The sequence below is a fragment of the Amblyraja radiata genome, chromosome 25 (assembly GCF_010909765.2).
Source record: "Amblyraja radiata isolate CabotCenter1 chromosome 25, sAmbRad1.1.pri, whole genome shotgun sequence".
Classification (NCBI taxonomy): domain Eukaryota; kingdom Metazoa; phylum Chordata; class Chondrichthyes; order Rajiformes; family Rajidae; genus Amblyraja; species Amblyraja radiata.
In genome coordinates, this window is record NC_045980.1 from 26,997,435 (window position 1) to 27,022,372 (window position 24,938).

General features: G+C 42.3%; 1 protein-coding gene across 1 annotated transcript; it reads right to left on the reverse strand.

The window, feature by feature from the left end:
• Positions 1-1,651: 1,651 nt before the first annotated feature.
• Positions 1,652-19,570, reverse strand: LOC116987509 (immunoglobulin lambda-1 light chain-like). Its single transcript, XM_033043578.1, has 3 exons — positions 19,484-19,570; positions 4,455-4,796; positions 1,652-2,169 (listed from the first exon to the last, which is right to left on the reverse strand). Exons 1-3 carry the CDS (start codon positions 19,527-19,529, stop codon positions 1,847-1,849), a joined length of 711 nt encoding a protein of 236 aa, XP_032899469.1. The 5' UTR covers positions 19,530-19,570; the 3' UTR covers positions 1,652-1,846.
• Positions 19,571-24,938: the final 5,368 nt, after the last annotated feature.

The window sequence follows — 24,938 nt, forward strand, 5'->3', positions numbered from 1 at the left end:
CTGCAGATCCGCTGTAAGCATGTATCAGCCATGATCATATTGAAAGGCGGTGCAGGCTCGAAGGGCCGAATGGCCTAGACCTGCACCTATTTTCATTTTAAAAAAGTATCACTAGGAGTTATTCAGTAGGCGAATGCCCTTCGGCCCAACAAGTCCCACCTGCCCGCGGTGGCCCGTAACCCTCTAAACCTTTCCTATCAATGTACCTGTCCAAATGTTTATTAAATGTTGTTATAGTACCTGTTTGAACTACCTCTTGTAAATAAACCACGTGGCGCCGTGGAGCTTGCTGGGCCAAATATCCAAGCTCGTATGGAGGTTGAGGAATACTACGTTGATGAAACACTAAACGCTGACCAGTATTTCCAAAATACCCGTCGCCCATCAAAAGTAAAGGAAGCCTCGCGGGGGTAGGAAAATGGGGACAAAGCATGGATATGTTCGACTTGCAACTGGGTGCAGGATATCAATGTAGATCATCGAAAAGTCTGACAAGAAGTGGATTGAAGAGGTAAATTCGATCAGAGAGATGGTCATAATACCGGACAAATCCAGCAAAACAACACTTCGCCATTGGACTCTTCATGACTCGCCGGGTCAGGCAACATCTGATTAGAATGGCGAGGCATCATTTCAGGTCGTGCCCCTGGAACAGAGGAGGTAAATGTGTAAAATAGATATGAGGTGCGATACAGCTGGCCAAGTGATAGATCGGTGGATACATGTGAGAGGGGTTGATTAGCAGATGGGGGCGGGGGGTTAATTGGCAAAGGCTGGGGGTGAAAAGGAACAAGAAATGAAATCAGCCACAAAATAAGGGGGAAAGGGAGTGAATGATAACCGTGGAGGAAGGGATGGGGTAAAAATAGACAGCACACGTCCCCAACCTGTTATTGTACTACTGGAAATTGACATCGTAGTGGAGAATCTCTCCAGATAGGACTTACCCACATCGGAAGCAGATTTCTCCCAGATTTCCACAATTTATTCCCCCTGTTAAACATGTTTTTTTATTCCCAGAGAAGAACATCCAAGCAGTTGCCATATCCCGAAAGCTGTTTATCCCATTTCTGGGAATCGCGAAGTAACTACTTTTACTCCGGTTAATTGTTGTTGCGAATCCCCCCTTCAAGCCCCCCCTAGCGCTCACCCCTACGAGCCTGAAATGTATTCCTCTCGTTATACTGTTTAAATGTATGACCACTTCTGGTGATTAATGTTGAGCTGATTAAAGACCACGGTAATGCCGCGGTTAACTAATCCGTCAACCCACACTTTTCATCGCGTTTTTCATTGTATAAACACTGATATATTGTGATATTTAGTGCGGATCGATTGGACACATTTGGGTACTTCAAGCATATTAGCGTAATGTCAAGACTGCGCTTCCGTATTTCTGGGATATCCAAAATAGGAGACACGGGTTTGCACCTAATTTCTTCAATCTGGGGGGGGGGTTCTTGCAAGCGGTCCCTTCAACTGTCCTAACACACGGATCACCATCAATCATGAAAACGCAGTTTATTTGAAATATAACGAAGTTTCACAAAATGTCAGTTTATACACACTGGCATCATCGGACATTATTGTTTTCACTCTATTGAAGGCAAGGACATTTGCACAGAAAATTACAACGATGCATCGTGAATAGAATAATCGGTTTTATTGCGTTAAATGTTACATTATTGTTTTTCAGTTCATCGTAAAATACGGACAGCGCATTCACGGCAACAAAATGCACACGTGCTGCGTTTGAACAAATACCCTGTTAAAGCGAACATTCCATATCTGAATATTGGATTAATTTACAACGAAATGGAGCAAATCGGGAATTTGATCCTTTGAATTAGAGGCAACTGGATCTGGCGATATTGGCCTTAATCGGGGTTGCCTGGGTTTCGTGTTTAACCACACAGGAGTAAAGCTCGTGTGAGTTCCAGTAGGCGGCTGGCAGAGTCAGGTAACTGCTCGCACTGAACGAGTTGTCCTTCTCCTGCTGGACCCGGCTGGTCGCAGCGCCGTCACTTCTCGCACTGCCGTCCACGGTCCACTCAATGTCCACAGCGCCCGGGTTGAACCCGCTCACCAAACACACCAGGGTGGCGGTACTTTTTGCGGTGACTTCACCCATTGATGGCGCCAGAATGGAAACGGTGGGGGAGCGCGGACCTGGAAATAAAGAATTGAAATAAATACAAGTGAATTATTTATCAGTTAGTCCTTGGAGTGTAGAAGACCTTAGGGTGATCGCATGGCGGTGTACAAAATCGCGAGGGGAATAAATAGGGTTAGCGCATGGAATCTTTTCCCCGTAGTAGGAGAATGAAGAATTAGAGGGCTTTGGTGCAGGGCAACATTTGTACACATAATGCGTTGACTCCATGGAATGAGTTCCTCAGAGAAGTTGATGAGGCAGGTACAATAACACCATTTAAATTAACATTTGAATTAATACTTGGATAAGAAAGGTTCAAAGAGATATGGGCCTGACACGCGCAAATGGGACCAGCTCGAGTAGGGCACCTCAGTCGGCATGAAATAGGTGGACTGAAGGACTGTTCCACCGCTGCATAACTCCGTGGCTCTATGGCCGTGTACTGCACTGGCTTTACAATTACCGTTCATTTATAAACCTCATTTTATACAGCAGAATCATGATAAGTTAATTTTTATGGGGGTTGATCCGAGGTTTGGTAAAACATATAACATACGATTTTCTACAGATCATGGAAACGGTCAGAAAAAAATGTAATTACAACTCATCCTGGCAGAATGAGCAGCATTTCCAAATTAATGCTTGTTTAAATAGTAATCCCAATTCTATCCCGGAATAGTCTTTAGAATGTTACTTATTAGTGAATCTTCCACATCGTCCAGAAAGGCCACGATTCAATGATGGTGGCGGTCAGAAAAATGAAAGGTAAAACTAAAGAAATATTTTAGTCAGATTCAAATTCATTCTGAAACATGTCCAGACAGCTGTGGGTTTAACATCCAACATATTAGGACTTTAAAAAACATTTCAAGCTAATGCTGAATTTAAAGACGCTGCACTATTTCCTTCCAATCGTACGATTCAAGGCAATTCAGCAATAACATCGTATACACGTGTGCCCATTTCTGCATTAATTTATCCGAAAATGGCAAAATGATGTCTCGCTCTTTGAAGCTTTGTGCATGTCGGTCTACCAACCGCCTGCCCGTAAAAAAAATCAACACTCAGAGGGATCATGTTTAACAGCACAATAGACAGTCTGCGTTTTCTGCTATATCATACACTCGATGGCAATTGGAGAACCAGCATCAAAATCCCTTGCAGGTTCTACAAGAGTCAAGGGTCTGACGGCATATCCACACAATTGTGATCAGCTAAGGTGGCAATGGCTCGCTGAACGAGAAATGAACCAGAATCCGGTTCTGCTCTTGTTTCTAATTTCGGAGCTGAATCAGACTTGCAACAATCCCCCACACTTTCGCGTAAAGGGAATTGAAATGCTGCCGTGCGAAGCGTTGATATATTTGTTTTTAAACTTTTCCCTGACAATTAGTTTTAGCGCTGTTGTAGGGAGCGCATGTAAACCTGTCGAAACGCCACTTCACCCTCATGGTATCATTAAAACGATCAGAAATCAACTTCGCGAAATTTGCCCTAATGGGTATTTTCAATTCCAAAAATATCCCATTTAAATTCACCGACATCCCTTGCCAAATGTTTATTAACTTTCCTTTGGATGTTTCCAATGATATTATTTGGCCCACTCTCAGAGTTGGTTTTCTCAGTGTCCACAATATACTGTAAGTAAATGAAATCTCATAATTTCCCGAACATTTGTTCAAGTAACGGCAACAGTTTTGGTTTGCATTCCGCTTATATTGAAGCAAAGTGACCAATAGCAGCAGTCTCACATGGAACCCGCCACTTGAGGATACATCAAATCAGAGAATCGGTATTCCTGTTAAAGGAGCAGGTTTCATGAAAATCAGGGAAGAAAGTGGGAAATAGACCTTCAGATCATTCCAGAATTTAACAACTTTGAAGCACAGCTGTCAGTCTGTGAAAGCGTTAAATTCCACGATGATCAAGAAGCCACGGATAGATGAGCGCAGATTTCCCGGAGTGTTGTAGGGATGGAGTTAAAGGATTATTAAAAAAAAACAAGTTCACGTAGGAGAAACAAGGAACCGCGAATGTTGGCAACTTGAGTACAACACAAAGTGCTGAAGTAATCCAGCGGGTCAGACAGCATCTCTGGAGGACAAAGAAAGATGATATTTCCGTTCGGGAAAGTCTCGCAAAGATTCCTACACGAAACATTGCCCATCTATACGTCTACCGGGGATGCTGGCTGGCCCGTTGTGTTCTACTTAGGTCTAATAGGATCTTTCTACGGAGGATTTGTGATGGAAAGCAAAACCTAAGTTCAACGATTCGACACCGTGAATACTTTACTTACTGCTTAGATTCAGTTTGGTTCCTCTCCCAAATGTGAATGTATAGCCATCCGACACAGCACAGTAATAATCGGCCGCGTCCTCGGATTGCACGTTGGTGATGGTTAAATGCATTTTGTTCGTGGATGAGTCCACGGATCCCGTGAATCTGTCTGGAATTCCGGTGCCTCTGGTGGAGCCTTCATACCACACGAAGACAGGGCTGCTGTTTGGCTTCTGCCAGTACCAGCTCGTGTACAAGCTACCGATGCTGCCCCCTGACAGTGTACAGGTAATTTTGACGGTTGTTCCCGGCGAGGTTGATATAGACGGGATCTGAGCCAAGGTATTCTCCGCGTTTATAGCTGATAGAAATAACAGATAAATATACAGAACTATTAGAAAAAAACACAGCAGAATGTAAAACGATGCAGCATTAATCATTCTGCGCTCTACTCACAGTGGAAACAGGTCACCAAGGCGAGAACCAAAACCCATTCAGCCATGTTGAAGATGATAAATGAATATTTTGCTGCACAAGCGCGGTTTTGAGCCCTTTCCAAGTTTCTCTTTTAAAGTCTTCAGTCACTAATTATTAATTATTCATGCTAATCTCTATCCACGTGACATCGATTCACTGAATTATTGGCTCGGGGTAAAATTATATTTCTGCAGCTCCAGCCCTTTGGGAGAACGAAATATTCATGTTGTTTTAAGTGGGAGGAGAATAGCAGACAATGGTGAGCTCAACGGCGGCGGGGGGAGGGGGAGAGAAGCTCTGAGACTCAGACGGGAACTGTTGTGTGAGAGCAGGCTCTTATTTACTGAGTAAACGGTGTCAGTTGTGTTGAATGGTGGCACTGTAGAGACTTTGCACTAATCACCTTAAGCTCCCAAATAATTATAGAATAATACATTTGTCCTTTTCCTACAAATAATTCGCAGTCGTGTAATAGTGCAAGGCACCATTCCACCATTAGCCCCTTCATTGGATTTAAAGTGTCCATTTTAATGGTGAAATTAAACGGCACAGGAGAGTCTGTTAATATGTCTTCATCGCAATGCGAGAGAACGACCCTTCAGACGGTCGAATTGAAGTTCATGGGAAGAACAATACATCATTAATTAAAGTAGAAATGTGAGGGTGAGGGAATGCTGTATAGGGGTAAATGCATGCCATGGAACGGAGCCAGCTGAATGTATTGTTATTTTTACTTGTATGGCTGCACGGTAACTCAAATATCACTGTACCATAATTGGTGCGTGTATGTGACACTAAATGTGAACTTGAACTTGAAATCCAACAGCAAATTCAATTAAAATATCGGAAATTCCAATGTAGATGGAAGCTTTCAACGTAATCATTCAAAAGACAGAAACTACACACGTGCCACAAGAAATAAAATATCCACGATGATCTAAACATGTTAAAGACAGCATTAAACTAAGAGCACAAAAAAATTCTATGAGCAATGTTGAATGGAAATCAGAAAATTGAACCGCGAATTGTAAAATAATATGTCGAAGCGTTCAATGAGTATATTAAAGTATTGTTGGACGTCAGCTAGAAGTGTTAATGCATGATAGTAAGAATTTCTGTCATTTTTATTACAACCTACAGACTGGACAATGAAGTAGGGATCTGGGGTAAAAGTAAAGGGGAATATGGAGATGATAGAAAATGTAAACTGAAAAATGTCCTCGGTCTGCACTACTACAGAACACGGACAACATCCCAGAAACGGCTGCAGACATGGTAGTAGAAGCAAGGAACAAACTCACAAAAGTTGCAATCATTAGGAAGTTGATAGAGCCACGAGCTGACAGGATGTTAAGATGTATTGTATTTCATTCTAGAATCTTAATTCATCCCATTGCAGCGCTGAATTCATTGCTTTGAGTTTTTATTTCAAAACTACCATGGACGTTCCTTGGTGATCATTTTCATTCAGAAAGGAAGAGAGACAGAAATATTGCAAGCTGTTACTAAAATATATAAAGGGTATTGACAAAATGATCAATAAGGTCATCTCGCAAAAGTCAAAATGTTGTTGAGAAAGAGAACATTCAGAAACGAGAGGTGCAAAGGGGCTTGGGAGTGCTGGTGCAGGATTCCCCAAAAGTTAATTTACAAGTCTGTAGTCAGGAAGGCGAATGCAATGCTAGCATTTCTTTCGAGAGGGCCAGAACACAAAAACTAAATACAAAACCAGGGATGTAATGCCGAGCCTTTATCAGGCACTGGTCATACCGCATTTGGAATGTTGTGAACGGTGTCGGGCTCCAATCTGAGGAAGGGTGAGCTGGCGTTGGAGAGGGTCCAGAGGAGGTTTACGATGGTGATCCCATGGATCCCAGGGGCGACACAGCCCTGATTGGACTGATCCAGGTTGGGGAGGAATCTGCCTACAGACAGGAAGTAACACAGCTGGCGTCCTGGTGCGTTCGTAACAATCTGGAGCTCAATGTTCTTAAGACGGTGGAATTGATAGTAGACTTTAGGAGAGCGCCCCCTCCCCTCCTGGATAGAGTGGATGTGGAGTGGATGTTTCGACGAGCGGGGGAGTCAAGGACCAAAGGTTAAAGCCTCAGAATAAAAGGACGTACATTTACCAAATAACTTTAACTCAATGTCTGCAGTATGCTATTTGCACTTTTCTATATTGCACCTTTTATTATTGCACCTTAATAACATACCTCATATTTTACTACACTCTGGCACACTGTGAATATATTATATAATGTATATGTCCATTGTCTATCTTATTGGTATATTGTCTGTCTGTGTTATAAATATTACTTGCACATTTGGAGTATGTGGAAACGCAATTTCAATCCTCTGTGTAACTACTTGTGGCATTATTTGAATTGACAATAAAGTTTACTTTGACTTGACTTGAAAAGGTGATGAGGAGGAATTCCTTTAGTCAGAGGGTGGTGAATCTGTGGAATCCATTGCTTCAGAACGCTGTGGAAGCCAACTCAATGGATATTTTTAAGGTGCAGATTGATTGGTTGGTGATTAGTAAGAGTGTTAAGGGTTATGGGGAGAAGTCAGGAGAATGGGGCTGCGAGGGGCTGAGAGGGAGAGATAAATCAAGCGTGATAGAATGGCCGGGTAGAATTAGTGAGCTGAAAGGCCTAATTCTGGTCCTACAATTTATGAATTTATGAAGGACGTTTCACCAATTTACCGAAAGGCTTTGAAGAAGTACCATGCCAGGCAGATATAATTTCGAGCAGGCATTTGATAAGGTGAGGAATCAAAGGTTGATCTGGTAAATAATGTGGTAATATTGGGGGTAGGGCATTGACATGGATGGTGAACTATATGGCAGACAGGAAGCAAAGAGTAGGAATTAACGGGTCCTTTTCAGAATGGCAGGCAGTGAGTAGTGCCGCAAGGCTCAGTGTTGGGACCTCAGTTATTAACAATATATATTAACGATTAAGATGAAGGAATTAAATGCAACATCTCCAAGTTTGCTGATCACACAAATCTGGGTGACAGTGTGAGCTGCATGGAGGATGCTATGAGGCTGCAGAGTGACTTGGATAGGATGGGTGAGTGGGCAGATGCATGGCAGATGCAGTATAACGTGGATAAATGTGAGGTTATCCACTTTGGTGGCAAAAACAGGAAGGCAGATTATTATCTGAATGGTGTCAAATTTGGGAAAGGGGAGGTGAAACGAGAACTGGGTGTCCTTGAACATCAGTCACTGAAAGAAAGCTTGCAGGCGCCGTCGGCAGTGAAGAAAATCGAATGGCACGTTGGCCTTCATAGCGAGAGGATTTGAGTATAGGAACAAGGTGGTCCGACGGCAGTGGTACAGGGCCCTAGTGAGACCACACCTGGAGTATTGTGTGCAGTTTTGTTCCCTAAATTTGAGGAAGGACATTCTTGCTATTGAGGGAGTGCAACGTAGGTTCACCAGATTAATTCCCAGGATGGTGGAACTGACATATGATCGAGTGGGCTTATATGCACTGGAATTTTGGATGAGAGGGGATCTTATAGAAACATATAACATTCTTAAGGGATTGGATACACTAGATGCATGTAAAATGTTCTCGATGATGGGGGGAATCCAGAACCAGGCGTCCTAGTTTTAAAAAAATGGTAGGCCATTTAGGACAGAGATGCGGAAACACTTTTTTTACGCAGAGAGTTGTGAATCTGTGGAATTCTCTGCCACAGAAGGCAGTGGAGGCCAAATCACTGGTTGTATTCAACAGAGAGTTAGATATAGCTTTTAGGGCTGATGGAACCAAGGGATATGGGGAGAAAGCAGGACGGGATACCGATTTTGGATGATCAGCCATGATCATGTTGAATGGCGGTGCTGCTCGAAGGGCCGAATAGCCTACTCCTGCACCTATATTCTACGAGTCTTGGTATTTATGGTTAAGAAAAGAACATTGGGCGATTAGTTTGAAACATAGAACACGCATAAATAGGCAAAATTCGGGTTGGAAAGATGCAAAAACTGATGTGCCTCATAGATCACTGCTGGAGCCACAATTTCCAAAAATGCTAAAAAAAAAACGTTGGCTGTTGAATTTGTTAATGACATGAAGAACGAAACAAGGCCACCGTGGATGTGGATAGTTCCAGTGAATGGGCAAAGGCCTGGTAAATGCGGGATGTGGGAACATGTGAAATGTCAATTTTGGCAGGGTAAGTGTTACAAAAGAATGTTCTTTACAATATAGACACAAAAAGTTGGGGTAACTCAGAGGGACAGGCAGCATCTCTGGAGAGAAGGTATGGTTAACGTTTCGGGTCGAGGCCCTTCATATTTACATTTTGACAATTTTCAGTGTTTTGAGATGCAGAATTATTTCGATTTGTTGGTGAGGATTCGCCACAGGCTAGAAAGAGGTACAACAACTACCTAGGAAAGGTAACACTGTTAGCATCTAACACCAGAAAACCCGAATACGAACGAGAAAGGGTCTTAGTGTTTCAGTTATACTTCATCGCAGAATCGAGCAGAGTATTGAAATGTAAATGCCTTTGCAGCAATTCAGAAAATTATTACTAGTAGACCCATATCTGCAACGAGTGAGTTGTTTAATGAAGAATTGCTCGACGATTAGAAGCGTGAGCGGTGCTTTAATTGAAGCACAGGTGATTATGCGGGGTCTTAACAGCATGTGAAGGGTGAGTACAATTCGTCTGGGGTAATCTAAAACTAAACGTCACCGGTTACACAAAAATAAACGCCTACTTCAAAAATTGAAGAAACAAAACACATCTCTCAGAATGGAGAAAGCCTCATCAATTACGTTTCTGAAAATGTGGTAGAAGCAGTCTTTATTTTTTTCCAAAGGTAGAAATATTGCTAATAAACAAGGTGGGGTAGTGATATGTTACCAGATGTGCATGGGACTGCAGATCAGAGGTAAAAGTTTGCTGGAATATTTGGAGACAGATTAGTCACCATTTTATTGTTTGGTGAAGTGTTCAAGTGACCGAGTGCGGATGTGGAACATCATCTCCTCCCCATTGACCAGCGCATCTCAAGGCTGCGCGCTTTACACCCTGTTCTACTTCCTTTACACCCATGGCATGATGCACAGCTCCAATGTCATCCATTGATCCACCCCCAACACCATTCTGTTTGGATGAATCACTGATGGTGCTGCGTCAACATAGAGAAGAGAGACGGAACACTTGGTTGAGTGGTGTCAGAACAACAACCTTTCGCTCCAAAGCAACAAGACGGAACTGGTCGCTGACTTCAGAAACAGGAAGTCCGGGGACCTCAGGCCAGTTAGTTTTTGATGGAGCAGTGGTGGAGAGAGTTATCAGCTTTAAATTCTAAGCATTAACATAGTGGATGACGTGTCCCGGGCCCAGCAAACAACTGCATCCGCGAAGGAGCGTCAATGCCTCTACTTTCAAAGAATTTTAAAGAAATACTTTGTCTCAAAATATTCCAGCAAACTTTTACAGATCTACTACAGAAAGTACACCACCCGGTTCAAGAACAGTTACTTGCCTACAACGATCCAGCTTTTGGAAGGACCTACATAACCCTAATCTTGCCTCGCTAACGGGACACTATGCCCCAAAACTTGTACATTATCGACATGTTTTATTATTATTATGTTTTTGGCCGCAATCTTGTTTCTTTCTTTCTGATGTACATGTATAATGTATGTATCATTTATTCCTGTGTATTTTCTGTCACAGTCCACGTGTCTGCGATGTTTCTGCAAACAAGAGTTCTCGGTTTAAAATGAGTTGTAATTGGATTTTCTGTTTGTTTCTTTTAAGAGAACAATGTTCAGTTATTTATGTCATGCGTCGTTGTTTAAATCTTTATGACTTTCATTGACACTCAACACCTTGGCAAATTGGATAGATGGGAAACCTGGGGCTAAAATCCTGGAACCAAAATCCACTCAAATGTACAAAATCCTGTTTGCAACTGTCTTCATGTTTGTCCAAAAAAAATATTAAAGGCTCTCCCGGAGGTAACATTCTCATTATTCACATTCAGTATGCACGAGCATTTTGGCCAATGATTTAATTCTCCTCTATCCCCATAACTAGTTGTGTTCTGTACCAACAGCAATATATTCACATCAACAATCATGATGGAATAGCGGCTTACACGCGGGAGAGAGAGAGAGAGTATTCAGCGAGCACTTCAAACTTCAATATGACAGGAGAATGAGTAGGTAAATGATGGCTGAAATCTATCACAGAGAAGTATGAGCTTGTATAGTTTGCCTCGTGTGTGGAGGGGAGGGGGAGGGGGAGGCAATGTGGGTTCAAAGTGCGCAGGAACCGAGGGACTTTGGGTTCGTGAGCACACATCTGCCAAGGTAAAAATATATATCGCGAGAGTAGACAATAGACTACAGACAATAGGTGCAGGAGGACGCCATTCGGCCCTTCGCGCCAGCACCGCCATTCAATGGCTGGACATCCCCAATCAGTACCCCATTCCCGCCTTCTCCTCATATCCCCTGACTCCGCTATTTTTAAGAGCCCTATCTAGCTCTCTCTTGAAAGCATCCAGAGAACCTGCCTCCATCGCCCTCTGATGCAGAGAATTCCACACTCACCACTCCCTGTGAGAAAAAGTATTTCCTCGTCTCCGTTCTAAATGGCTTACTCCTTATTCTTAAAATGTGGTCCCTGGTTCTGGACTCCCCCAACATCGGGAACATGTGTTTTGCCTCTAGCGTGTCCAAACCCTTAACAATCGTATATGTTTCAATGAGATATCCTCTCATCCTTCTAAACTCCAGAGCCTACAAGCCCAGCTGCTCTATTATCTCAGCATATGACAGAGTAGTGAGCAAAAACCTGTGATATTTGTGGGGTTTCAAAGAACGAAGTATCGAGTAAGCGGAGAGGTTACCTCTCAAGCTTTGGTTAAACCGTGGCTGAATCGGAAAACTGTGAAAGGAGAATATTTTTATGCAGTGAAAGATTCATCCTATTCGCTCCCTGCAAAGGTGACGGAAGTGAAGATAAGCAATGGTTTCAAACCGAAATCACATCACGCAAAGGCCTTGACCACATATCCAGACATATTTCAACAGGGAAGGTGTGGAATCTAAATTATGTTAAGTGTCTGGAATATTTCAAAAGAGACATCAGTTTGTATGATTGATTATTACAAAACAACTGGATCCCAAATAAATCCTTCAAGGGGAAAATAATCCAATTATTGCTGGTCTGGCCTGTACGTGAGCTCAGACACAATATTGCGTTTGACCCATTTCAGAATTGGCCGTGTTGAGCTTCATCACAGATGTAAGGTACGGCAGCGCCATCTATCGTTATAATCGGAGACTGCATCAGTAGCTTCTGCCCACGCGGTCAAATGATCAATTTATTTTCTTTTTTTTTAAGAGAGATATATACAAAACCGTGCAACACCATCACCATAAATAAAACAAAGTAAGAAAAACAACAATCAAAATAAAAAAATAAGTAGCTTGGGGAAAATAAAGAAGTAAATTTTTTTTTAAATTGGAATAAGACCGTGTGGTTCACTTTACCAACTTAAAAAAAGAAAAAACATTACATTGCTTAGTTATCTGGAGATAATTCAATATTCATACAAACATACCATCTAGTTCTATATAACGCAATCTTCCCATATCCAGCTCGGCATTTATCTAATTGGTGTCATGGCTCAAATAAATGGTCCATTATTCCCAGATCTTCTCAAATGAATTCTCCTTGACTATCAAGGAATATGTCAATTTCTCCATATTAAAGATGTCTCGCACAATTTCTAACCACTGTTCCTGTTTTGGACTTTTTCATTAAGCCACTGCCTGGTAATGGCCTTCTTACTTGCTGCAAGCAAAACTTCAATCAAATATGTATCTTTTATTTTTACAATATCTTTAATACGCCCCAGATACATCACATGGCAGGTATTTGGGATTTTATAACCCAAGATATTTTTTACAGCTGCATTAACATTTTCCCAGTATGGCCTTATCTTTACACAGTTCCAGAAAATATGCGAGTGGTCTGCCTCCGTACTCCCACGCAGCCTCCAACAGTGTTGTTGGACAGCAAGTTGGCTGCTTATAAAAAAGCGAGATAGATTCTTCCAGCAAAATTCTTTCCATACTAGAGAGCTTGTAGAAGGACATTGTGTTTCACACATTTGATACCATTCTTCTTCTGTTATCTGAATCTTTAATTCTGTTTCCCATTTTGTTTTTATGTAGAGCGTTGATTCTCCCCCGCTTCCCATCAGAGCTTGGTAGAAAGCAGAGTTGACCCGAGACCCCTTCTGTTTGTATGCATCCACAATCACCTTGATCACATTATTTGAAGTTTCATCTAGTTCTGGCCTTATCTCTATTGTAAAGTAGTCTCTTAATTGCAAGTATCTAAAAAAATCTTTGTTTTCAAGACCAGACTTGGCGTTAAATCTTGGAAGCTCATAAACTCGCATTTTCTGAAACTGTATACATTGCCATTATGCCTTTTTGTGCCCATTCTTTGAATTTTGAATCATGCACCCCTGGCTTAAACTTTGAGTCATATGCGAACCACTTCAATGCGTGAACCCCTCTTTTTAATTTGTATTTTTCCACTACAACATTCCATATTTCTAACGTAAATGCTACTATTGGGTCCATAGCATGTCTCAAAGCCCCTCTCAGATATTAGTCTCCCACCAAAATCTGGATCTGGTAACCCTGTATCTCCCTTTCAATTTCTTTCCATCGAGATTCATAATCAGGTCTACACCAACAGAGGTCTGCGTTGAGCTGCATAAAAGTCTTTCCTCAGATTTGATAAAGCCATTCCACCCTTGCTTTTCGGCAGTTGAAGTGTTGTTAGTTTTATTCTTGTTTTTTTGCTATTCCAAATGAATCTAGAGATCATTTTATCCCAGGCTATGGATTTATCTCGGGGGACATTAATTGGGAGAGATTGGAATAAATATAGTAGTTTAGGTAGGATATTCATTTTACCGTTGGTATTCTGGCACTGAAGTCTAGAGGAAGGGTCGACACCTTTCAACATCCTTTTTGATGTTTTCTTCAATTTTGTTATAATTAGTTTCAAACAAGTTGGAAAGTGTTTTGGTTATAGTTACACCAAGATACTGCATCGTTTTAGAATTCCATTTCAGATTATATGCATCTCTGATTTGTTGGGATGGAGATTAATTGAATGAAAGAATTTGTGTTTTTGTTATATTCAGTTTATACCCTGAGTAGTATCCATATGTTTCAAATAGGTTCATTAGATTTAGGAGACATATCTGGTAGTTCAAGAAAAATAATGATCAGCGAAAAGACCAATTATATGCTCTTTACCCCCTATTTTGACCCCCTGCAGGTCTTCTCTCTGCCTTATTGCTTGTGCTAAGGGTTCAATATACAAAACGAAGAGAGTAGGAGAAAGACAGCATCCTTGCCTTGTGCCCCTCTCTAACTGGATCCTTTTTGATATGTTTCCATTTACCTTAATCCTAGCTGTAGGCTCCTGATATATTGTTTTAATACACCGAATTGCATCTTGGGCAATACCAGCATTTTCACATCAAGCAGTTTACATTTGCCTCCCCATAAATGACAAGAACTGTAAATATACCAAAGGTGCTGCAGATGATGTCACTATTTTGGATTGATTCAGCATCTAACAGCAAGATAACTGCAGGGACCACAGAATAGCGTCGAATGCAGCGCCACATCACGCAGGATGAAAATATACTCGAAGCTACATCTTGTGTTATTGTGAGCAGCTAGGCAACTTTATTTTACGGTGCAGAGATGAGTGCTCCTGCCCACCAGCCCCCGTATTCCTCTGCCAACTGGGTTTCTTTTTGTACAGGTCCCGATCATTTCTGCAGATCCGCAGTAAGCATGTATCAGCCATGATCATATTGAATGGCGGTGCAGGCTCGAAGGGCCGAATGGCCTACTCCTGCACCTATTTTCATTTAAAAAAAGTATCACTAGGAGTTATTCAGTAGGGAAATGCCCTTCGGCCCAACAAGTCCCACTTGCCCGCGGTGGCCCGTATCCCTCTAAACCTTTCCTATCAATGTACCTGTCCAAATGTTTATTAAATGCTGTTATAGTACCTGTTTGAACTACCTCTTGTAAATAAACCACGTGGCGCCGTGGAACTTGCCTGGTCAAATATCCAAGCTCGTATGGTGGTTGAGGAATACCGCGTTGATGAAACACTAAACGCTGACCTGTATTTCCAAAATGCCCGTCGCCCATCAAAAGCAAAGGAAGCCTCGCGGGGGTAGGAAAATGGGGACAAAGCATGGATATGTTCGACTTGCAACTGGGTGTAGGATATCAATGTAGATCATCGAAAAGTCTGACAAGAAGTGGATTGAAGAGGTAAATTCGATCAGAGAGGTGGTCATAATACCGGACAAATCCAGCAAAACAAGACTTCGCCATTGGACTCTACATGACTCGCCGGGTCAGGCAACATCTGATTAGAATGTCGAGGCATCATTTCAGGTCGTGCCCCTCGAACAGAGGGGGTAAATTTGGAAAATAGATATGAGGTGTGATACAGCTGGCCACGTGATAGATAGGTGTATACATGTGAGGGGGGATTGATTAACAGATGGGGGTGGGGGTTAATTTGCAAAGGCTGGGGATGAAAAGGAACAAGAAGTGAAATCAGCCACAAAATAAGGGGGAAAGGGAGTGAATGATAACTATAGAGGAAGGGATGGGGTGAAAATAGACAGCACACGTCCCCAACCTGTTATTGTACTACTGGAAATTGACATCATACTGGAGGGTCTCTCCAGATAGGACCTAGCCACATCGGTTGCAGATTTTCCCCAGCCACAGTACACCACTTTTCACAATTTATTCCCCCTGTTAAACATTTTTTTTTATTCCCAGAGAAGAAAATCGAAGCAGTTGCCATATCCCGAAAGCTGTTTATCCCATTTCTGGGAATTGCGAAGTAACTACTTTTACTCCGGTTAATTGTTGTTGCGAAGCCCCCCTTCAAGTCCCCCCTAGCGCTCACCCCTACGAGTCTGAAATGTATTCCTCTCGTTATACTGTTTAAATATATGACCACTTCTGGTGATTAATGTTGAGCTGATTAAAGACCCCGGTAATGCCGCAGTTAACTAATCCGTCAACCCACACTTTTCATCGCGTTTTTCATGGTATGAACACTGATTTATTGTGATATTTAGTGCGGATCGATTGGACACATTTGGGTACTTCAAGCATATTAGCGTAATGCCAAGACTGCGCTTCCGTATTTCTGGGATATCCAAAATCGGAGACACGGATTTGCACCTAATTTCTTCAATCTGGGGGGGGGGGGGGTATGTGCAAGCGGTCCCTTCAACTGTCCTAACACATGGATCACTATCAATCATGAACTCGCAGTTTATTTGAAATATTACGAAGTTTCACAAAATGCCAATTTATACACACTGGCATCATCGGACATTATTGTTTTTATTCTATTGAAGGCAAGGACATTTGCACAGAAAATTACAACGATGCATCGTGAATAGAATAATCGTTTTTATTGCATTAAATGTTACATTATTGTTTGTCAGTTCACCGTAAAATACGGACAGCGCATTCACGGCAACAAAATGCACACGTCCTGCGTTTGAACAAATCCCCTGTTAAAGCGAACATTCCATATCTGAATATTGGATTAATTTACAACGAAATGGAGCAAATCGGGTATTTGATCCTTTGAATTAGAGGCAACTGGATCTAGCGATATTGGACTTAATCGGGGTTGCCTGGGTTTCGTGTTTAACCACACAGGAGTAAAGGTCGTGTGAGTTCCAGTAGGCGGCTGGCAGAGTCAGGTAACTGCTCGCACTGAACGAGTTGTCCTTCTCCTGCTGGACCCGGCTGGTCGTAGCGCCGTCACTTCTCGCACTGCCGTCCACGGTCCACTCAATGTCCACAACGCCCGGATTGAACCCGCTCACCAAACACACCAGGGTGGCGGTACTTTTTGCGGTGACTTCACCCATTGATGGCGCCAGAATGGAAACGGTGGGAGAGCGCGGACCTAGAAATAAAGAATTGAAATAAATACAAGTGAATTATTTATCAGTTAGTCCTTGAAGTGTAGAAGACCTTAGGGTGATCGCATGGCGGTGTACAAAATCGCGAGGGGGATACATAGGGTTAGCGCACGGAGTATTTTCCCGGTAGTAGGAAAATGAAGAATTAGAGGGCTTTGATTCAGGGCAACATTTGTACACATAATGCGTTGATTCCATGGAATGAGTTCCCCAGAGAAGTTGATGAGGCAGGTACAATAACACCATTTAAATAAACATTCGAATTAATACTTGGATAAGAAAGGTTCAAAGAGATATGGGCCTGACACGCGCAAATGGGACCAGCTCGAGTAGGGCACCCCGGTCGGCATGAAATAAGTGGACTGAAGGACTGTTCCACCGCTGCATAACTCCGTGGCTCTATGGCCGTGTACTGCACTGGCTTTACAATTACCGTTCATTTATAAACCTCATTTTATACAGCAGAATCATGATAAGTTAATTTTTATGGGGGTATATCCGAGGTTTGGTAAAACATATAACTTACGATTTTCTACAGATCATGGAAACGGGCAGAAAAAATGGAATTACAACTCATCCTGGCAGAATGAGCAGCATTTCCAAATTAATGCTTCTTTAAATAGTAATCCCAATTCTATCCCGGAATAGTCTTTAGAATGTTACTTATTAGTGAATCTTCCACATCGTCCAGAAAGTCCATGATTCAATGATGGTGGCGGTCAGAAAAATGAAAGGTAAAACTAACGAAATGTTTTGGTCGGATTCAAATTCCTTCTGACACATGTCCAGACAGCTCTGGGTTTAACATCCAACATATTCGGACTTTATAAAACATTTCAAGCTAATGCTGAATTTAAAGACGCTGTACTATTTCCTTCCAATCGTACGATTCAAGGCAATTCTGCAATAACCTCGAATACACGTGTGCCCATTTCTGCATTAATTTATCCGAAAATGGCAAATGATGTCTCGCTCTTTTGAGCTTTGTGACATGTCGGTCTACCAACCGCCTGCCCATAAAAAAAAATCAACAATCAGAGGGATCATGTTTAACAGCATAATGAACAGTCTGCGTTTCTGCTATATCATACACTCGATGGCAATCGGAGAACCAGCATCAAAATCCCTTGTAGGTTCTACAAGGTGGGTACAAAGAATCTGACGGCATATCCACACAAATGTGATCAGCTCAGGTGGCAATGGCTCGCTGAACGAGAAATGAACCCGAATCCGGTGCTGCTCTTGTTTTTAATTTCAGAGCTGAATCAGACTTGCAACAATCCACCACACTTTCGCGTAAAGAGAATTGAAATGCTGCCGTGCGAAGCGTTTAAATGTTGTTTTTTTACCTTTTCCCTGACAATTAGCTTTTGCGCTGATGTAGGGAGCGCGTGTAAACCTGTCTAAACGCCACTTCAGCCTCATGGTATCATTAAAACGATCAGAAATCAACTTCGCGCAATTTGTCCTAATGGGTATTTGCAATTTCAAAACTATCCAATTTAAATTCACCGACATCCCTTGCCAAATGTTTATTAACTTTCCTTTGGATGCTTCCAATGATTCTATTTGGCCCACTCTCAGAGTTGGTATTCTCCGTGTCCACAATATACTGTAAGCTAATGAAACTTTGAAGCACAGCTGTCAGTCTGCGAAGGCGTTAAATTCCACGATGGTCAAGAAGCCACGGATAGATGAGCGCAGATTTCCCGGAGTGTTGTAGGGATGGAGGTAAAGAATTATATTAAAAAAAACAAGTTCACGTAGGAGAAACAAGGAACCGCGAATGTTGGCATCTTGAGTACAACACAAAGTGCTGAAGTAATCCAGCGGATCAGACAGCATCTCTGGAGGACAAAGAAAGATGAGATTTCCGTTCGGGAAAGTCTCGCAAAGGTTCCGACACAAACCATTGCCCATCTATACGTCTACCGGAGAAGCTGGCTGACCCGTTCTGTCTACTTTGGTTTAATAGGATCTTTCTAACGAGGATTTATGATGGAAAGCAAAACCCAAGTTCAACGATTTGTTGTTTCACACCGTGAATGCTTTACTTACTGCTTAGATTCAGTTTGGTTCCTCTCCCGAAGGTGAATTGGTATGTACTAGTGTCACACACAGCACAGTAATAATCGGCCGCGTCCTCCGATTGCACGTTGGTGATGGTTAAATGCATTTGGTTCGTGGATGAGTCCTCGGATCCCGTGAATCTGTCTGGAATACCGGTGCCTCTGTTGGTGCTTGCATACAACACGAAGACAGGGCTGCTGTCCGGCTTCTGCCAGTACCAGCTCGTGTAGAAGCTACCGATGCTGCCCTCTGAAAGTGTACAGGTGATTTTGACGGTTGTTCCCGGCGAGGTTGATATAGACGGGATCTGAGTCAAGGTAGTTTCCGCGTTTATAGCTGATAGAAATAACAGATAAATATACAGAACCATTAGAAAAAAACACAGCAGAATGTAAAACGATACAGCATTAATCATTCTGCGCTCTACTCACAGTGGAAACAGGTCACCAAGGCGAGAACCCAAACCCATTCAGCCATGTTGAAGGTGATAAAGGAATATTTTGCTAGACAAGCGCGGTTTTGAGCCCTTTCGAAGTTTCTCTTTTAAAGTCTTCAGTCACTAATTATTAATTATTCATGCAAATCTTTATCCACGTGACATCGATTCACTGAATTATTGGCTCGGGGTAAAATTATATTTCTGCAGCTCCAGCCCTTTGGGAGAAAGAAATATTCATCTTGTTTTAAGTGGGAGGAGAATAGCAGACAACGGTGAACTCAACGGCGGCGGGGGGAGGGGGAGAGAAGCTTTGAGACTCACACGGGATCTGTTGTGTGAGAGCAGGCTCTTATTTACTGAGTAAACTGTGTCAGCTATGTTGAATGGTGGCACTGTAGAGACTTTGCACTAATCACTTTAAGCTCCCAAATAATTATAAAATAATACATTTGTCCTTTTCCTACAAATAATTCGCAGTCGTGTAATATCGCAAGGCACCATTCCACCATTAGCCCCTTCATTGGATTTAAAGTGTCCACTTTAATGGTGAAATTAAACGGCACAGGAGAGTCTGTTAATATGTCTTCATCGCAATGCGAGAGAACGAGTAGATGTTGACCCTTCAGACGGTCGAATTGAAGGGCATGGGAAGAACAATACATCATTAATTAAAGTCGAAATGTGAGGGTGAGGGAATGCTGTATGGGGGTAAATGCATGCCATGGAACGGAGCCAGCTGAACGTATTGTGTTATTTTTACTTGTATGGCAAGCACGGTAACTCAAATATCACTGTACCATAATTGGTGCGTGTATGTGACACTAAATGTGAACTTGAACTTGAAATCCTCCAGCAAATTCAATTAAAATATCGGAAATGCCAGATGTAGACGGAAGCTTTCAAAGAAATCATTCAAAAGACAGAAACTACACACGTGCCACAAGAAATAAAATCCAAGTGCATGACACATCCACGATTATCTAAACATGTTAAAGAAAACTAAGAGCAAAAAAAATGTCTATGAGTTGAATGGAAATCAGAGAATTGAACAGCGTATTGTAAAAAAATATGACGAAGCGTTCAATGAGTATATTAAAGTATTGTTGGACGTCAGCTAGAAATGTTAATGCATGATAATAAGAATTTCTTTCATTTTTATTACAACCTACAGACTGGACAATGAAGGGGGATCTGGGGTAAAAGTAAAGGGGAATATGGAGATGACAGAAAATGTAAACTGAAAAATGTCCTCGGTCTGCGCTACTACACAACACGGACAACATCGCAGAAACGGCTGCAGACATGGAAGTGGAAGCAAGGAACAAACTCACAAAAGTTGCAATCATTAGGAAGTTGATAGAGCCACGGGCTGACAGGGTGTTAAGATGTATTGTATTTCATTCTAGAATCTTAATTCATCCCATTGCAGCGCTGAATTCATTGCTTTGAGTTTTTATTTCAAAACTACCATGGACGTTCCTTGGTGATCATTTTCATTCAGAAAGGAAGAGAGACAGAAATATTGCAAGCTGTTACTAAAATATATAAAGGGTACTGACAAAATGATCAATAAGGTCATCTCGCAAAAGTCAAAATGTTGTTGAGAAAGAGAGAACATTCAGAAACGAGAGGTGCAAAGAGGCTTGGGAGTGCTGGTGCAGGATTCCCCAAAAGTTAATTTACAAGTGTAGTCGGGAAGGCGAATGCAATGCTAGCATTTCTTTCGAGAGGGCCAGAACTCAAAAACAAAATACAAAACCAGGGATGTATTGCTGAGCCTTTATCAGGCACTGGTCAGACCGCATTTGGAGTGTTGTGAACAGTTTTGGGCTCCAATCTGAGGAAGGGTGAGCTGGCGTTGGAGAGGGTCCAGAGGCGGTTTACGAGGGTGATCCCAGGGATCCCAGGGGCGAAACAACCCTGATTGGACTGATCCAGGTTGGAGAGGAATCTGCCTACAGTCAGGAAGTAACACAGCTGGCGTCCTGGTGCCTTCGTAACAATCTGGAGCTCAATGTTCTTAAGACGGTGGAATTGATAGTAGACTTTAGGAGAGCGCCCCCTCCCCTCCTGGATAGAGTGGATGTGGAGTGGATGTTTCGACGAGCGGGGGAGTCAAGGACCAAAGTTTATAGCCTCAGAATAAAAGGACTACATTTACAAAAGGTGATGAGACGGAATTCCTTTAGTCAGAGGGTGGTGAATCTGTGGAATCCATTGCTTCAGAACGCTGTGGAAGCCAACTCAATGGATATTTTTAAGGTGCAGATTGATTGGTTGTTGATTAGTAAGAGTGTTTAGGGTTATGGGGAGAAGTCAGGAGAATGGGGCTGAGTGGGATAGAATCAAGCGTGATAGAATGGCCGGGTAGAATTAGTGAGCTGAAAGGCCTAATTCTGGTCCTACAATTTATGAATTTATGAAGGACGTTTCACCAATTTATCGAAAGGCTTTGAAGAAGTACCATGCCAGGCAGATATAATTTCGAGCAGGCATTTGGTAAGGTGAGGAATCTAAGGTTGATCTGGTAAATAATGTGGTAATATTGGGGGTAGGGTATTGACATGGACGGTGAACTATATGGCAGACAGGAAGCAAAGAGTAGGAATTAACGGGTCCTTTTCAGAATGGCAGGCAGTGACTAGTGCCGCAAGGCTCAGTGTTGGGACCTCAGTTATTAACAATATACATTAACGATTAAGATGAAGGAATTAAATGTAACATCTCCAAGTTTGCTGATCACACAAAGCTGGGTGACAGTGTGAGCTGCGAGGAGGATGCCATGAGGTTGCAGGGTGACTTGGAAAGGATGGGTGAGTGGGCAGATGCAGTACAACGTGGATAAATGTGAGGTTATCCACTTTGGTGGTAAGAACAGGATGGCAGATTATTATCTTAATGGTGTCAAATTAGGGAAAGGGGAGGTGCAACGAAACCTGTGTGTCCTTGAACATCAGTGACTGAAAGAAAGCATGAAGGTGCAGTCGGCAGTGAAGAAAAGCGAATGGCACGTTGACCTTCATATCGAGAGGATTTGAGTATAAGAGCAAGGAGGACCTACTGCAGTTGTACAGGGCCCTAGTGAGACCACACCTGGAGTATTGTGTGCGGTTTTGGTCTCCAAATTTGAGAAGGGACATTCTTGCTACTGAGGGAGGGCAACGTAGGTTCACCAGATTAATTCCCGGGATGGTGGAACTGACATATGATCGACTGGGCTTATCTGCACTGGAATTTTGGATGAGAGGCGATTTTATAGAAACATATAACATTCTTAAGGGATTGGATACGCTAGATGCAGGTAAAATGTTCCCGATGATGGGGGAATCCAGAACCGGGGGTCCCAGTTTTTAAAAAAAAGGGTAGGCCATTTAGGACAGAGATGCGGAAACACTTTTTCACCCAGAGAGTTGTGAATCTGTGGTATTCTCTGCCACACAAGGCAGTGGAGGCCAATTCACTGGATATGGTCAAGAGAGAGTTAGATATACCTTTTAGGGCTGATGGAATGAAGGGATATGGGGATAAAGCAGGAACGGGGTACTGATTTTGGATGATCAGCCATGATCATATTGAATGGAGGTGCTGCTCGAAGGGCCGAATGTCCTACTCCTACTATTTTCTAAGAGTCTTGGTGTTTATGGTAATCGGAAGAACAGAACATTGGGCGATTAGTTGGAAACATAGAAAACGCTTAAACAGGCTAATTTCTGGTTGGAAAGATACAAAAATTGATGTGCCTCATAGGTCACTGCTGGAGCCACAATTCCCAAAAATGTATACACACAGTCAAAAAAAGCTAAAAAATATATGGCTGTTGAATTTGCTAATAACATGAAGAACCAACAAGGCCGCCATGCATGTGGATAGTTCCAGTGAATGGGCAAATCCCCGGTAAATGCACGATATGGGAACATGTGGAATGTCAATTTTGTCAGGGTAACTGATATAAAAGAATGTTCTTTACAATATAGACACAAACTGCTGGAGTAACTCAGCGGTACAGGCAGCATCTCCGGAGAGAAGGAATGGGTGACGTTTCGGGTCGAGACCCTTCTAATTTACAGTATGACAATTTGCAGTGTTTTGAAATGCAGAGTTATTTCGGTTCCCTGGTAGTATTCGCAACAGGCTAGAATGAGGTACAACAACTACCTATGAAAGGTAATAGTGTTTGCATCTAACGTCAGACAAAACGAATGCAAAAGAGAGAGGTTCTTAGTGCTTCAGTTATACTTCATCGCCGAATCGAGCAGAGTATTGAAATGTAAATGCCTTTGAAGCAATTCAGTAAATTATTACTAGTAGACACATATCTGCAACGAGCGAGTTGTTTTATGAGGAATTGCTCGACGGTTAGAAGCGTGAGAGGTGCTTTAATTGAAGCACAGGTGATTATGCGGGGTCTTAACAGCATGTGAAGGGTGAGGACAATTCGTCTGGGGCAATCTAAAACTAAACCTCACCAGTTACACAAAAATAAACGCCTACTTCAAAAAGTGAAGAAACAAAACACATCTCTCAGAATGGAGAAAGTCTCATCAATTACGTTTCTTAAAATGTGGTAGAAGCAGTCTTTATTATTTTCCAAAGGCAGAAATATTCCTAATAAACAAGGTGGGATAGAGATATGTTACCAGAGGTGGATGGGACTACAGATCAGTGGTTACAATCAGATTAGCCACCATTTTATTTTTTGGTGAATTAGCTTCAAGTGACCGAGTGCGGATGTGGAACATCATCTCCTCCCCATTGACCAGCAACACAGTGCATCTCAAGGCTGCGCGCTTTACACCCTGTTCTACTTCCTTTGCACCCATGGCTGCTTCCTTTACACCCACAGCTCCAAAGTCATCTATTGATCCACCCCCAACACCATTCTGTTTGGATGAATCACTGATGGTGCTGCGTCAACAAAGCGAAGAGAGACGGAACACTTGGTTGAGTGGTGTCAGAACAACAACCTTTCGCTCCAAAGCAACAAGACGGAACTGGTCGCTGACTTCAGAAAGAGGAAGTCTGGGGATCTCAGGCCAGTTTGTTTTTGATGGAGCAGTGGTGGAGAGAGTTATCAGCTTTAAATTCTAAGCATTAACATCGTGGATGACGTGTCCCGGGCCCAGCAAACAACTGCATCCGCGAAGGAGCGTCAATGCCTCTACTTTCAAAGAATTTTAAAGAAATACTTTATGTCTCCAAATATTCCAACAAACTTTTACAGATCTACTACAGAAAGTACACCACCCGGTTCAAGAACAGTTACTTGCCTACAACTATCCAGATTTTGGAAGGACCAACTTACCCCTAATCTTGCGTCGATAACGGGACACTATGCCCCAAACTTGTACACTATCGACACTGTTTTTTCTTTATTATGTTTTTGGTCGCAATCTTGTTTCTTTCTTTCTGATGTACATGTATAATTTATGTATCATTTATTAATGTGT

Bases quoted from the DNA above. Each gene is read 5' to 3' on its own strand.
- LOC116987509 (XM_033043578.1), bottom strand. From the start codon at position 19,529: ATGGCTGAATGGGTTTGGGTTCTCGCCTTGGTGACCTGTTTCCACT. The intron at 4,797-19,483 runs GTGAGTAGAGCG...TATTTCTATCAG, and splicing joins CTTGGTGACCTGTTTCCACT to CTATAAACGCGGAGAATACC. The intron at 2,170-4,454 runs GTAAGTAAAGTA...CTTTATTTCCAG, and splicing joins AACCAAACTGAATCTAAGCA to GTCCGCGCTCCCCCACCGTT.